Source organism: Vicugna pacos, chromosome 26 (genome assembly GCF_048564905.1).
Source record: "Vicugna pacos chromosome 26, VicPac4, whole genome shotgun sequence".
Taxonomy (NCBI): Eukaryota; Metazoa; Chordata; class Mammalia; order Artiodactyla; family Camelidae; genus Vicugna; species Vicugna pacos.
In genome coordinates, this window is record NC_133012.1 from 894,794 (window position 1) to 911,530 (window position 16,737).

Here is a 16,737-nt window from a genome sequence, read left to right on the forward strand (position 1 = left end):
TGGGCATGAAGTACTAGTTATCTTACAGGACGCCACTGTGATGCTTAAATGAAAAGCTATGCAAGGTGTCTGGCAGTTCCTTGCACAAACTAACAGCTCAATAATTGTTAGGTAATACTATAATTGTTACCGTTACTATCTTACAAAGACATTTCAATTAAGTAAAATAATAGTGTATCTACTTTGTTGCTGCAAGGATGAGAGAGAATACTGTACTTCAATGATTCTAACATGCTCATTGTCTCACACTTCAACATCTCTGACATGGGAAGGCAATTTAAAATTCATGTCTTACAACCATAGTTGGCAGCTCCTCCCAGGCCTGCCCCGCCCCGCCCCGCCGCTGTTACCTTTTCTTCCTGTCTCTGCTGTCTATGACATTTTTCTTACGTGACAGCAACTCCTCCACTGTACAACTGGCACCTAAATATGCGGCTCTGTGGATCTCCTTTATCTCACTCTTATGGACGTGATACCCAGGCACGGGCTTCTCACAAACCCTGTGTGCTCTCTGATGGGCGCTGAAGCCCACCCAGCTCACGAACTTAGTGAGTCTCTTCTTCATCTGGCTTATCGCCTTCCGACACCGCTCACTTCCCTCCTGGCCTCTTGCCGCCTCCCGATCTCAGCGCTGGCGCTACAGAAGAGCCACAGAGGTCTCGCTGCCACACCTTGGCTGCAAAGCTCAACGGCTCGGAATGTTTGGTCCGGAACAGTCGTAGCCTAGCAACAGCACTGACCCTCAACTGTCCCTCAACTGTCCCTCTAGAGCCAGTGTCCCTGTGAGTGCGCACAGAGGCCCGGAGGCCCAGTGTGCCCAGAGCGCACGTGGGAGCCTAAGGCATTTCAAAACTATGCAATTGCTTGTGGGCCATTTTGGATTCCCTTCAAATGTTGGTGCCAGGTGGCTGAGTGTTTTGGGACATTTCCAGAAGTGAGGCTTGCCCCTGAGAAAGCCATGTTTGCATGCAACTGTGGTTAGAGTGGGGTGGAACCACAGGATGCTGAAGGCCTAGTCCCTCAGAGAGCTCTCCACAAAAAATCTCTAAATCTCCTTATCCCTCAGTTCATTACTTTCCCCGTCCCTCTGGGCCCCAGCCAGTCTCCAGGGAATTTAGCAGATGCAAACAGCAGAAAGCTGTTTTCATGGTTTCAGTGACTGTGACAATATGTATCATTAAGTACAAACTTGAGAAACCAATACGCGCTCTCCAGGTGAAATGAAAATGTGTTTACGCGTGTCTGCTGACCCTGCTCTGTGGCTCAGCCTTATGTTTACACGCTTTCTTCACTTTATTTTAGTTTTTGCTTTTATTTCCACCAAGTAAATCTTTCATCAATCAAAGATTTATTTGGGAGCATGGTATAACATCTGAGAACTTTTTAACCACGTGACTATGAAAACACCACGTCAGTTAATCAGCGAGGCCACGCTGCTGGCTGACCACTTGCAGGAGGGGGGGAGGCAGGGCAGGGCTCTTCTTCCTGCCAAACTCCATCCTTCCTCCCTGTGGGATCCTCTGTGGGATCTACTTCCTCTGTGGGATCTACTGTCTCACTGTCACTATGATTGGGGTTTTCCCCCCACATCTGTCTGCCTATGCCTTTTCCCCCCACTTTTCTATTGTTACAGCAGCGTATTTCTTAGTAAGGTTAGCATAAAACCATAGGTAAGAAGCATAGTATCAACGGAATATAAGTAATTTTTACAAAGGACGGTTTGGGAGCACTATATTCTCTAAGAATCCCTCAAAGGAATGAGGCTTCTGAATGTGTTTTTGAATAGAGGCAGGGAGGGTGTAGCTCAGTGGTAGAGCATGTGCTTAGCATGTAGGAGGTCCTGGGTTCAACCCTCAGTACCTCCATTAAGTAAATAAACCTGATCACTTACCCTCCCTCCCCCTAAAAAAGAAGTAATGGGGGAACCTGGCTCATTGGGTAGCGCTGACCCTACGTAAGTATGCAATGTGGTGTCAGGGTCAAAATTATCAGTCATCTATTCCCAGGAAAGTCCATCGAATTGCAACTCATTGTGGATGCTGTGGTCTACTCAACCGTACAGTAGATGTGGGAAGCTCCAAGACAAAAACAGTAATAAAAGCATAAAACTTCCAAATCAAAGTTATGGGAAGTAGGACTGGCTCACACACAACCTTTAGTCATCAGGTTTTACGACTCTCTCAAAATCAAAACTTCATCAAGTGTTGCAGCATGTGACCATCTCCCTTCACCTCCAAGGCAGCCCCTGTGCCAGAGAGACGACACCTTCACCCTCCTCCAGGCCAGGACAAAGCCCAGGTGAGTGAGGCACTTGCCCCAAGTGCCAAATTCAAGGGGGCATCAAAAAATCTCAGTAATAAAGATAAATAAATTTTTAACACTTAAAATATTTCAAATTTTTAAATGGCAAAAGTGATACAAAAATTAAATTATAAACCAAAAAGTCAAAACATTAAACAAAGGCAGGATCACTATCACTCACTGAAGTTTCCTTTTGCCTCAGACTCCAATACGGCTCAGCAAGGCAGTTTTCTTTTCCAGAACAGAGAAACTGAGACAGAGCATCAATAACACACCCAAGACTTTAAGGCTCATTAGATCAGAAGCAGGGACAAACCAGCCTAGGTCCCTGTGCCAAGAGCCCAAGCCAGTCCCTGAGTGAGGTTCTGTATTTTATACGAAGAAAATCTCTGCTATGAGTTTGAGGAGGCTAATATAATAGCCAATCTCTCAGAAGTAATATTATTCTTAAATAACCTGAAGGGGGAACTGAACTCAAGTCAAACTCACAAGGAATGCAAATTCATATAGAAGCCAATAGAATGTTAATTTCTTTATTTCACTGATGCAATGCGTATCTTTGAAATCAAATTTTTAAAATAAATACTTAATGATGGAAGAGTAAGTGTCTTGAAAGGGCCCAAAAGAAAGAAAATAGTCATGATTTGAATATGATGATATAATACAACACTCCTAAGACTCAATCATCTTTCAGATGCAAAGGGAGTCATAAACTTATGAAACCACAAGCTTATTTGGTCAAACCAAAACAATTTTCCTAAAGCCCAAAATACCTGAGAGTTGTTACAGATTCTAGTGCCAAGAACTAAGGCTTGAAAGGCTGTCAGTGGGTGAAACCCCCCAAAATCAGTTAAGTTCTGCTTCTGCTTTCCATTTTTATTTTTGCTGTCTGTGCTGCTGCTACTCCTACTGCTGTTAAGCTTGTCCATTGTCTAAGGGACACTTCCTACAGTGCACAGAAGCAAGCTGAGGTCCATTTCCTGTGCGCTCACACACTCAGGACACAGGGAAGAGAGGGAGGCACTAGTCACGTCGGGGAGAGCTGGGACTCGTACCTGACCCATTAGTACTAGAATGATGCAGACTTTTTTTCATGTAAGTTCCTAAACAAAGACTGCTAATTTAGCCCATGCCAACTCCTCATCAAATCTATTTATTCCAAGGGGAAAATTGTTCCAAGCTCAAAATAAAAGAGTACTCATCCAAAGTTCTTATTTAAGTGATACGAATTCAGAGATGGTGACAGGCCCTCAATTCCTTCATTCATTCGAGAAACATTTATTTCACCACAGTGAACAGGACACACGTGGTCCCTCTCTCCTGGAGGCCACCTGTGTCTACCCCGAGGGAACAGACAGGAACAGCATGCAGCAGGGTTAAGCAAGTAGCCTCTGCAATCAGACCACATCAGTTCTCTCCTTAGCTAGCTACATATGAGTCCTGTCCTTGACAACGTTACCTGACTCTCCAGGTTCTTTCATCATCCATAAAACGAGGGTGCTAATAATTGCAACCATCTCACCAGGCGGTTGTAAGGAATAAGTACGCCAATGCCTGTAAAGGGTACAGAACAGTGCCTGGCACATAAGAAATACTCGATAAATGTAAGTCATCACAGTGCCAGAAAGCTTGCAGAGTCACCCACTGGCACGTCAGTGTGCCTCTACAGCAGTGTTCGATGATGGAGCGCTCTATCAATAAAGTACTTAGTATCCATTTCCCCAGTCAAGTTAGATTTGTAAAATATATATAAGTATATAACACATAAACATATAGTTTTATATATTATGTAATATTATAAATACATAACATATAATGCATTAATATATATTTAAATATTATATAACTTCTGTATTATATAAAATATAAAATGTTTATATATAAATGTAAGATATATTTTATAAAAATATACATGCACTTTCTCAACCAAAGTATTAAATATTTTATTTTTTTAGTTTTTCAAGAAATAAAAGTATCTCTTCCACCTACACTCTTATAAATGGTCTTGTGCACTCTCAGATGTGGGCACCCCCACTGTGACCACTGCCCCAATGGACCTCAGTGAAACACAAATATGTTTTTAGGAGGAGATAAGCAATGCATCAAATCACTAACCACTCAGCACAGATCAGTTTTTCTAGTAACTGTCCCCAAAGGAAGCAAAGAGCAGGACTCTGAAATCATAGGCCACTGGACAGAGTGCCTTGGAAAGCTGAGGGAGGGACAGCTGAGCAGACAGATACAGCAACTGCAAGGAGAGGGGGTCAGCATGAGTCTACTGAAGCACTGAAGCAAAGAGTTGGATGAGACAAGACCAGAGGAGGGAGGGGCAGTGGAGATGAGGCTGGACCAGACCACAAAAGGCCCGTTAGACAGGTGAGCATCACCAGGAGGGTACAGGTCACACTGTTACCCCAGCATTCTGTGTCTAGGATTTGTCACGAATCTTTTTTGATTTAGCCAAGTATTAATATGAAGTGGGTATAATTTGCACAAGATTTAACTCTGAAAGCGTGTAAATCACGCTTAGGGAGTATCTCCTTTTGTGGGAAGAAACTTCTGTGCATTAAGTTCTTGTTTTTAATGGGAGAGGTGTAGTCTATGGTGAGCTGAAGTGAAATTGAGAAGCCCTAGAGATGCTGCAGCAACTAAAGAGGGTGAAACCCCAAAAGAACCATAAATGGAGACTACTGACAAGTTCTGTCTTGTAAAAATATTTGTTGAATAGAGGCACGGTACTCTGCAGGCAGATCTTGCAAAATATTTGGGCTGAAACACTTAAACAGTTCAATATAGGGGCGGAAACTGGCCCTGGGAGCCATTGGTAGCCACTTTGTTTATCTTTGTAATAGAGAACAAATCTGACTCCATATGAGATCTGTTCTTTTGGCTTTAACCCTGTGCCCTGTTTTCTAAGCTTAGTCTTGCCAGCTCTGCACCTTCTGTAAAGAAATGTTGCCTTTAGCCTGAAATATACAGAAAAGCCTATTCTCAAGGCTCTGACTTTTAAGGATATTGATACTTTTGTACTATATAAACATAACAAGTTGCAGAATAGAAACTTAACTTTTGTTTTGTTGGAGGTTTACACGAACAAAGGATTCCTAAACCAAGAAGTCTGCACCAACCAACCCCCCCCCCCCCTTTAAGTGTAAAAGCAGCCCGAAGTCTGACTTGGGGAAGTGGATGTTAGTCTGCCATCCTCTCCAGTCTGCAGCTTTCCAAATAAAGTCGCTATTCCTTGCCCCAACATCTTGTCTCCTGATTTACTGGCCTGTTGTGCAGCGAGCAGAACGAGTTTGGACTTGGTAACACATTAACAGTCCTATTCCCTCAGTCACAGAGGTTCAGAATCTCAGTCTTCTTGGTCTCCTTTCTCTCCTCAGCTCTATTAGTCATCACCACAACCTACGGATTCTTCTTCCTTAATGTTTCTCCCATCCCTTACAGTTACACACAAGCACTGCAGCAGTGGAACTAATTTTAAAGTAATTTGTGGTATACAAGAACTTCCAAAAAGGAAATAAAAACTAGAAAATTTCCCAACTCTTCTGTCAGTTCTTCACACTACACAGTGTGAAGTTAATTTCAAGATCAAGATCAGAATAACTCATCCTCAAAGGAAAACTGCATCACAACCACTGTCTATCTAGGGCTTCCCCGGGAAGCCGACTCTGAGATAGTTGATTAAACTACAAGAGGTTTTATACAGATTTTCTGCATTTTTTAATAGATGATCACTTTATTGAATTTGTTTATTATTTCCAATTGCTTTTCAGTTGATTTTCTTGTGTTTTTTTGAGGAATGCAATGACAAGATCCATAGATAATAAGAAACATGCTTTCTTATTTAGAACATTAATGCCTTTTACTTTTTAGCTATTTTATTTAGCATGTTTATACTGTGTGAGACTTTAATCAGAATGCTTGTTACACCAATAAGCAGGATACAAGTTATTGGTTTTTATGTATGTGTATACTACTAATTTTATTGAATTTTTTAAAAATCAGGATATTATGTTTTCTGGAAACCTCTCATGATCAAATAATTTCCCCTTTGATTCATTAGTATGAAAAAATATAGTATTAGATGTCCTAAAAGAAAAAAAGTGCAAGAGGTTTTGCAGGGACTGTGCCCGGGACCAGCATCTGGAGAAGGGGAGGGACTAAAAGGAGGCAGGACTGGGGAGAGGGAGGAGGGGCCACAATGCAGGCTCAGGACAGGTCCATGGGGCACTCGGAAGCAGCACTGACCCCTGAGAATTGTCCTGAGTTGAGGGGGAGGGGTGCCCCCGGGACAGGGTGACTCTAGCTGGTGCAGTCCCCGAAGGGGCTGGCTCACAGGGCAGTACTCTCAGCAGCTTCAGGGAACAAGTCTTCATCCCTGATTGGCAGTTCATGGACAGCACAGCACAGCATCCCCACAACACCCCACTGTGGAATGAACTGCAGGGGGCTCGGCCCCAACCAACCAGGACCCTTGATTATTGAGAGTCCCTGATTTTCGTGACTTCAGGATAAATCAGTCATCGGGATTGACTATTGTGTCAGCCCAGCAACCGGAGGAAACACTGTGCTTCCTTTTACCATGGCCTGACACACCATCTTACCTCCCAACACTCACAAAGACTAAAGACCAAATACGTGTGTGTCTGTGCAGGGAATGGATTTACTTTTATCTGACACCAAGCAAGGAAGAAAGTGAAAAAACAGCTCTGAGTCTCCAATCCAAATAAATCTAGTAGACTGATGACAAATTGAAGGGCAAGCATTTCAGCAATTTACAACAGCTACTCAGATTTGAAGTGCAGGAAATCCCATTCACAGAAATAATTTTTTAATGTTGCTCTTCATAGAGTCAAAGCTTTGAGCAGTTTCTCACTTGAGAGAAACTGAAGGGGACTGGACTGCATGCCTGAGTCCTACTGCTCTGACACGTGACTGTGTCCATCACAGACCCAGGAGAGACAGAGCCAGAAACAGAAGCCACACTTCAAAACTAACGTAGAGGCAGAGAGGCCCCACTCATGCCTAATTCTTGCTGGATTCAGCGAGTGACTCAAAGGATGTGCACAGAGATCCAACTTAAGGCCCCCTTCCTTGCCCCATGCATCCTTATTAAAAGGTTGACTTCAAGTACTTGACTTTTTTCAACTTGGTGTTGTCCTGCAATTCAAATCCTTTAGTTGTTACTATTTCTGACACAAATTAAGCTAGAAATGCAATATGGTTATGGTGAAACACTGCCCTGCCCCAGAAATTTCTAAGACTAGAACTGCTAGAAATAGCCCAGAAACAGTCCCCCTACTTACCCAGTTCTGCTAGAAAATGGATCTGTGTTAAGATCAAACTTTTCTTGGCAGGAAGTTCTTGGAGGCCCTTGTAAGATAATGATGAAATAATGAGACCTAACATATATTTATTTGTGTTTATGTGGCAGGGGAAAAAAATGAATCCTAGGAAGATCTAGACCCCATTGATTTAGAAAGTCCTCCTTTATCTACATATTGTTCCAACTGGAGAAAGCAGATAAAGCAAAGGATGTGAAGGCAAGGAGGGAGAAATGTCTTGATCCTTCAGCCCTAACCTTACAGGAAGCATCTGCTCTGATAACAATGACTCACAGCCCCTGATAACAAAGTTAACATTCTCCTTTGAAAGAGGGAAAATGCTCCAGGCAATAGTATTTTCAATAAAACTATGTCAACTGAGTCCAAAACAGCCCCTGAAAGTAGCACATTTCCTTTCTGTTTTTCAAAGATCCATTCTGCTCCCAGGATAGGGTTGTCTGACCCAATCTTGAGCACTTTAGCCTTCCCAAAAGCATATGACCAATTTTCCTCCCAAAGGGAAAATCTAAGAATAAAGTTTAAAAACCAAGTCACAATAACATGCACCTCAGTGTTCATACTATTTGTTTATAGAAAACAAAAAAGGAGACTGATAAAGGAGACTACAGAAGAGACAATGTAGGAGAAATTCTAGAATAAGAGTATGCAAATGCCCAAGCAAAGCCCAAATATCTATCAAAATCATCCTTGTTATTCTGGACCTCTGCCCTGGAGGAAAACTGCCACACTACCAGAGCCAAAGTGATCATTCTTAATGAACAGTGAATGTGGAACTACCTTAAGTGCTGTCTGCTGTGACTTAGTATTTCAACATTTTCTTAGCTATTATCATAAAAGCAAAATTCATTCATTTTCAGAATAAACAGTTCAATAATAAAAGTACAGATCCACCCCCCCACATAAGATGGAAACGACACTTCTGGCATCTTCTTCAACGTTACTATTACTTACAATATTAACAGCTATTGTTTACAGTGTGCCCAATAGGTACTAGTACTGATTGTAACTTTATTAACAACCCTGGGAGGTACCTCATCCCCATTTTACAGAGGAAATTGAGGCTTAGAGAAGTAAAGTAACCTGCCCAAGATCACACAGCTAATACTAAGACTCAGTCTCAGATCTTAAGCACTAACTACATTTCCTCTCCAGGGAAACAAGGCCTCCCACTTTCCTGACATCATACCTATGAAAGACAAAGTGGTCTGGCACCTGCACTTATCACCTCTTCCTGACTCCTATCGCAAGCTAACCCATTCAACTTCGCAGTGCAGAAAGAACCCTGGATGTAGATAAACTTTGATTTTATCTCTTCTCATGATGGGGTTAATTTCTCTGTGCTGGTAAAGGATAAACAAACATTTATAATAATGAAGTACTGTGGAATCCCATCCATCCTTCATTTCATGCCCTTAAATGATGTTTTTAAAAGACAGTTCTTAACATAATAGGAATTTATGCCTCAATTTTTGGCCTCTGACTAAACATCTAAATGTGCATCTGGTTAACACTGTTTGTAGTTGGATGGTAGGATTGCAGGTGATTTTGGTTTATTTCCTTTACTTCCCAGTGTTTATCAGGTTGTGAGCACTGAGTATAGACTATTCTTTCAATTAAAAAACAAAGTTCATTTTAATCAAAAGAAAATGTTTACGTATGTAACTGTTTATCGTCCCCTCCTCAAATTATTTTTCCCTTAGTATCAAAAAAGAAGATACTCCTTGACCCAATTTAATCCTGGGCCTGGTTAGAAAAAAACTTAAAACAAGAGATATGGGTTCTTTTACCAATGGTTCCCACTTTTATGTTATCTGTTCTTTTTCCCGCTACTTAAAAAACTGAAAAAAATTCCATAAAACTAGATTTTTAACTACAGCTCATCTTTTCCTTCCCACAGGACTACTTAGTAAAATCCTCTGCACTCAATAAAGAAATATGGTTATACATGGTTTGTGTAAACCATACATAAGTATGGTCTTGTGTCAAACTGTTAACAACACACACCTCCTCTTCTGGGCACACACTGGTCCATGTTCCCAGCCTCCTGTGCAGCTCAATGTGGCCATCAGAAAAGGAGTGATATGACCACATCCAGGCCTGCCCTATTAAAAGCTCCCAGGGGAGAAATTTCATGCTCTTCCACTGCACTCTTGGAAACCACATGTTAATGATGATGGAGCCACAAAATGGAAGGAACCTGGGTCTCAGAATCTCCACCCGGAAGAGCATCTCAGGAACACCATTTTGGACTCACGTGCATAAGGATTAGAAGTGTATTACGAGGTGGGAAGTCAGTGGGTTCTGCTTGCTTGTCCAGAGTTCTTTCAGAGTAACTCAAGCGGTAGATGTTTACAGTGCGAAGAATATTTTTTAAGTTAAAGAAGTCAGTCTTCTGGTTCTAAGGTGCCATCTCTTAAAAATGCAGGGAAAGAAAAATAAACTGGAAAAAATGAAGAGCTCAATTAATCAAGATGTTACGTTTACCAACTTTCTCTTTTAAGAACTGTGAGGTGGATAAAGCCTTTCTCATATGAAAAAAAAAGTGTATCATGTAAGCGACTGAAAATGTAGGGCTTCTCCATTAACTCACCTAGCACCCAGCTTTATCAACATACTCCAGTTACTACTGCAGAAGGGCAAGACTGCTGCTTATCTCACCTTTTTCAAAGACTCCTTCTGCTTCCAGCACAGAGATGGTGAGGCTGGCCGACATCTTGACCAGCTCCACCTTCACAGTGATCTGTGAGGGGCTGTGTTCCAGAAGCTCCACCCCAATAGTCACATTTCTTCCAGGCCTGATGATCCCTGGGGCTGTCACCAGAAACTTGGGCCTAAAGGAGGGGAAAACAAAGTTTCTTAGCCGCACATCTCTGTTCTTTCAAGATCCTCAACTCTCACAGATAGTGAGACAGTCTCCCTGTACTGTGCCAACTGCAACTGTTCCAATTACTGTTGCCCCACTGCTCCATTTAGCAATGGCACTGACACGCTATGATGACAGTAACACCCATAATCAATTTTTATCCAGCTTTATTGATATAATTGACATGCAGCACCATGTAAGTTTAAAGTGTACAGAGAAGGATATGACTTACATAACATCATGATTATCCTAAGTTTAACGAATATCCATAATCTCATTTAGATACAAAATTAAAGAAATAGAAAAAACATAGTTTTTCCTTAAGATCAAAACTCTAAGGATTTACTCTTAACTTTCATATATGACATGCAGCAGTGTTAGTTGTACTTATCATGCTGTACACTCTCATAAATCAATTTTAATGCAGTAATTCATGCACCACTAGGGGATGGTTGTGTTATAATTTCCATTTTATAAACTACAAACAGCACAGGACAGCTTACCTTGGGACACGCAGAAGTTACCGTCAAAGTATAAGCCTCTAAACTCCTTTACAGAAGGTCTCATCCAGCGTGGCTTTTTTTTTTTTTCTTGGCTTAAACACACACACACACATTTTGCCTGTTTCTTATTCAAATCTTCATGCTTTGGCATCTACTCAAGAAAACACCACTTAACCAACACCACTGATTAAAGTATACCATCTGAAATTCAACTATCCTTGGTGACTTTACCAGGTGCAGAGCATAAAAATCGCTAAAAAAGCACTTTCTCTGCCAGAGCTAGGGGTTAGGGCTCAAGAGCAAAAACCTTTGTGGAGGTAGGGGGCTAGGGGGGCCGACAGGGGCTTTCTATTACTTGGGTGTCTCACGAGTTAACTTCCTACAATGTCTGTACCTGAACCCATGCTTCAATCATCTCGGCCACAGCTTGCCAATGCCAAAGTTGGGATATCTCGTTTAGGGGGGGAAAAAGTCTTCGAAAGAAAAAGGCACGTTATTTGGAAGGAAAAGCTGAGAAAAATGCAGAGGCAACATGGACTAAAAGTGTAACTACAGTCTTTAGAAAGCAGTTATGGGCAGAGACCTTTCAGCAACCTCCTGGGTAGAGAAAGCAACTGTCCCATGGGACACTGAGATCAAGCAACAGACGACCAAACCTCCTGGCCAGGGTCTGGCTGGGGATCACCTCCTGTGCCCCCAACCCCATGCACTCCTACCCGAGGGCGGCGGCCAGCTCTGAGCTCCATAAGCAGAAAAGGTGGATCCAGCATCTCGGCAGCCTGTGCCCAGGGACTGTGGGCTCCAACCTCCTCTGAAATTTCTCCCAACTCTGGAGTTTAGCAATCTGCACTGGGCACACCCCGGAGCCCAGCAGAGGGAAGGATCTAAATTTTGCTGGAATTTGGTAGCTCCATCCCTCCCAATCCATCACAATGGTGCTCCTTGCTGCCCTGGCAAACATCTCAAACCCGGGGCAGGCCGAGTGTGGTCAGCCCACCCTGGCCCCGGCACCGGCCCCGGCCCGGGCATCCCTGCTCCCTGAGGAGAACACAGGGCACCCTGGCCCACCGAGCTTCTGGGGCTGTTTACATTAACGCTCCACCAACGGTGCTTAGTGTGTACAAACAGGCCCATCCTTGCGTGGAGAAATTCATAGCACTTATGTGAGGTGGAAAAAAATCAGTCATTGTCCTCCAGACTATGAGTAAGAATTTTAGAGAAAAGGTGAGTGTGCATGCATGCTCACTCACACACACAGGTCGTTGTTTAATGGATATGAATAGGCACAAAGGAAAACTTTTTTCCTTGAGACAAAAAGTATGGATTATATCCAAGAAAATGTGGTTTCTCAACTTTAAAAACAAAAGGGAGAAAAGAATTCTGGCACACGTGGAAGTTAGGTGTCACCCCTTGGATCTCTGAGAAACAACTATGTGGGAAGACACTCCATACTCTGGGCTGTCTCTAAGCACATCTGCTACATGAAGAATTTTAACAGCACCGCAAGGCTTGGAGCAATTTGTATCAACCCTGTTAGGACCAGGGTGGCTCTCCTGTCCCCAGGAGGGCCAGTGGCCCAGGGTGCCCGGCAGTGGCTGGCCCCAGCTCCTGCAGTCTGGCTTGTGTGCAGCTCCTTTTCAGCTCCTTGGCACTGTCACCATCTTCAGGTGACTCAGGTTCCACCATGACTACACCATAAAAGCCGGGAACTGACAAAAAATGTCAGGAAACAGGCACATTCAGTCCCTGACAAAGTAACGTTTCTAATTTTCATGGAGAAAATGTTTAGATGGTGACATTTTGATACGGGGCAAAATGCAAAAGGGAAAGAGGTCAGCAAAGAGTCGTCTCAGTGGCAGAGCTATGGGCTAAATAGGGGGGAAGCAGCACCTAGACACGGTGTGGTTTTGGCGTCCAGGAACTGCCTGCCTTCCTTTCCTGTGCCACCCTTTCTCACCCTGCTGAGCAGCCTGCAGAGGTCCCTGTGTCCTCCTGTCTCCTGCAAGCACCTATTTTAGTGGCCGCCTTCCTGTGCAGGCAGGGCTCGGGTAAACTGAAAGGGCAGGAGTGGGCACAGGACCTTGGTACAGACCCTGTCCCTGACACAGCTGTTACTGCTTGGCCTGGCCGCCTCACCGCTGTTGTTCAAGGTCCAGTGTGGGCTGTGTCAGGGGCTAAATCAGCGCTTCTCAAGCTCTGTGTGCATGAGAATCACAGTGAAATGCAGATGCGGATCCAGCAGGTCTGGAGGAGGGACTGGAGTTCTGCTTTGTTTCCATGTACAGTGGGCCGTAGAGGGTCTAGAGGCAATTTGGGGGGCACTCTGATGAGAAAAGAAGTTGGACTTAAAGTTTTACTTCATAAGATGGATTGGTAAATCCAGGCATATTCTAGAAGCAGGCAAATTTAAGAGGGACTCCCAAAGATGGCTGATAATGCTGCATTCCAAAGAGACTTCTAGAAAGGTTTACAAAATCCTAGTCATTTTATACAATTCAATCTAGGTAGATTTTAAGCTGATGCAACCTCCCTGTTTATGCTTTCCTTCTCACAACACATATGGAAAACTTAACCATGCAGAAGTTTAGCTATGTTTAGAATCTGGAATTTGCACAGAGAAGACACGATGACCTGCCAGGAACAGAGAAACTACTCAACAAAATTGGTTGAAAGGATTAATTAAAAAATATTCTTCTCGGAGTTTTTTTTTTTTTTAATTAATTAAGAACAACTGAAATTTGTCTGAGGGCAACAATAAGAACTGGGGTTAAATAAGTTATGGTATACCTAAGCAAAAGAACACAGTGAAGTAATTAAAAAGTATGTTCTTGAATTAGGGCTATTTAATTATCTAGAGATAAGTATTCTTGATGTGCTTGCTCTTTGGAGGAGTCTTTTACAAAACAATTTAAAGGTGATTCCATTTTTTAAAAAAATAAAGTGTGCTTATGTGTATATATACATTATAGATAACATACATTGAAGAAAGGCTTGAAGGGTGCTCACCAAAATGTTATTGGTATCCAGATAATTACCTGGATCTGCCAAGTTTTCCACAATGAATATACATATTTTAAGAAGAAAACAAACAAAATGATAGTTTCAATGAGTAGTCTTTAACGGAGCATCTTAGAAACTCTTTGGAATAAATTTCATGAATTTTGATAGAAGAAGTATAATATATATGTGTTCCTGCCAAGAAAACTGAATGGCCTTTAGCATAAGAACCCCATACTGTTCCCACGTCCCTCTGACATGACTTTAGGGTGTGATTCAATGAGAAAAGCAGAACCACGAGGAGACAGATCCTGTGTAACTGTGGGAGCTGGTGGAGTAGCCACGGCCTCTGTGTCAGTGTGAAGCCTAAGTCACTCTGGACAGCCAGAGGAGAAAGCTGCCTGTGCACCAGAACACGGAGATGTGAGGGTGAAGCGGAATGCATGTTTCTGTTACCACTTCCAATGCTGACATCATGGGATGTCACGCAGGAGAAGCTGACTGCACATGCACTGGGCCTGGGATTAAGAAAAGTTCCAGGAGAAGGTCCTCTGAAGACTGGAGGAGCTATGGACCCCACTGCTGCCCCACGCCCACCAAGTCAGTGACAGTCTAGGCGAGTGGCCCACCTGCCTGGCACCCTGCACTGAGCTTCAGAGGGTGAAAGATATGGCTTCCGCTTCACTGCTGGCTTCCAAAATCCCATGAAGTGTCTCTTGCGGCCAACACCTACTCATAACCAGACAGGGAGGGAAATTCTGAGAAGTTTAGCTTCATCTTCAGTAAGCTGGTGCAGTACAAAGCTACCAAAGTCCATGCCTCATCCACTTGGCCTCTGTGTATACACCTTGTAACCATACTTAACTTCAAAAAAAGAGTAGAAAAACCATGCTTGCCCCCAACATGATGCAATTATCCCTCACACAACTAAAACCAACCTGTATCTCCAAAGAGTTTACAAAGTTCCTTCAACTTTGGAAGTTATTTGTCCCTCTTCTAGCTGAAACCACATTCTGCCTTTGACATCCTGTAAATTTAATCCAAATGTATGTGGTTAACTGCTATTAACACATGTTAGATGGTAGAAAAATGAGACGGGGAAGAAAAATATATATTTTTATATATATATATATACACACACACACACACACACACACACACAAACATATCAAAATCAGAAGGAAGTGCAAATAACTATTACAGTCCTTATTTCTGCTCCTGATCACATGGTTGTATTTTTAACTACCTTCTACTACTTATTCCTCTGCCCTCAGTAAGCAGGTAGGCTGCTCACGGCTCTTTGCATGATGGGGTGACTCAAATCTTCACTCCTGAAGGGTGTGAGCCATTAGCAGTCCTCGTATTGTATTGTTGTTTCCTAATGATTTTATTCACAGGACCTGGGAGGACTAACAGATGCCCCACTGTATCTTCTGAAGCCCAGAAATACTCCATACTTCCACTGTGTAGTGGCAATTCCTTGACAATCAAGATCATTCCATCACTCCAGCCAGTAACCACTTCAGTGACTGCTGATTCACTGGCATGAGGAGCCCCAAGGGGCCAGGTTCAACTGCCAGTTAACTGAACCACTACAGTGCCCCCTAGTGGGAATATTTCTCTAATGAGAATTGAGAACTCTAAACCAGCAGAGCCCACTGTTGTGGGAATGAGACAAAAATTTCAGAGGTGGATCACTAGGGGTTAATAGAGAAGCTCCTTTCATTTACATCCTCTATTCTCAGACCAGTGAGGCTGGCTTTGGGAGAAACATTGAGAGAAACATTAGTTACTGATTTAGAGCATATTCTAGGTCCTCAAGTCTCTTATTTTATTTTTACACATTCAAATTGTATAAAAGTTCAGAAATACTAAGTATGAAATGAATGTCTACTTACATTCATTTTCTACTTGAGAACTATTTAGACAGAATTCTGCTAGAACACCAACATTCTTTTTACCAAGGGCAGAGGAGGAAATCCCTGTCCACTGGAAGACAAAGAATGATACTGAAATTAACAAGGAATAAGACTTGTACTTAACTTTCTATATGAAAGTTCAGAATTTAAAATTAGCATTCTGTGTCCAAATTATCAAGTAAGAATGGAGACAGAAAAAAGCATTTTCAGAAGTGGAATGGCTCAGAAATGTTGCCTTCAACGAACTCTTTTCAGGAAGTTACTTTAAGAGGACATATTTAACAAACCAATAAAGTAAGCCACAAAATATGAAGACATAAGATTCAGGAAAAACTTATAATCCCAGAGAGTAGTGAAGAGAGAAGTTCCAAAAGAATACCAGGAGCAAGGTCTCAAGGGGAAAAAAAGGATCTTAATAGAGTAATTAACGTGATGGAAAATGGGGGGAGAAAATCGAGACTATGATAATGTAAAATTGTGCAATGAACGGAAGGAAATTTAGAAACTCTAGGGAAAAGAAAAAACTGGATAAAAAAGGCAGTGTAACCATAACTCATTAGTTGGCTCTGTAGTGAACAAGAACTATATAATGTTGACATAAGCATGGTTTACTTACTTATAACTTAGAGAATCAACCTCATTAAAGGGAGAGCACTTGCCTTTCCTATGTGAACTGGTAGCAAAATAGTAGAAATGGGGAAATTTCTCTTTACAGACGTTTTCCAGCAAGTAAACGTGAAATAAATATTAGACTTAGAAAACCGCTGTATCACAACCCTCAGTGAATTAATACGTCTAGACCA

General features: G+C 42.3%; 2 protein-coding genes across 5 annotated transcripts in view; one reads left to right on the plus strand and one right to left on the minus strand.

The window, feature by feature from the left end:
* Window positions 1-15,995, minus strand: part of LOC116279550 (uncharacterized) — a 46,113-nt gene extending 30,118 nt beyond the window's left edge. For 2 of the 4 annotated variants that reach the window (XM_072950136.1, XM_072950135.1), the window contains exon 1: window positions 351-2,282. In XM_072950136.1, coding sequence (XP_072806237.1) covers window positions 351-565 — 215 coding nt within the window. In that variant the 5' untranslated portion in view covers window positions 566-2,282. Of the gene's footprint in view, window positions 1-350; window positions 2,283-3,760; window positions 3,856-7,613; window positions 7,681-9,906; window positions 10,093-10,310 lie in introns of those variants that run through there. The other 2 variants (XM_072950137.1, XM_072950138.1) reach the window with 2 other exon arrangements.
* LOC140689396 (uncharacterized) overlaps window positions 1-16,737 on the plus strand; it is a 198,027-nt gene that overhangs the window by 54,263 nt on the left and 127,027 nt on the right. The window lies entirely within an intron of this gene.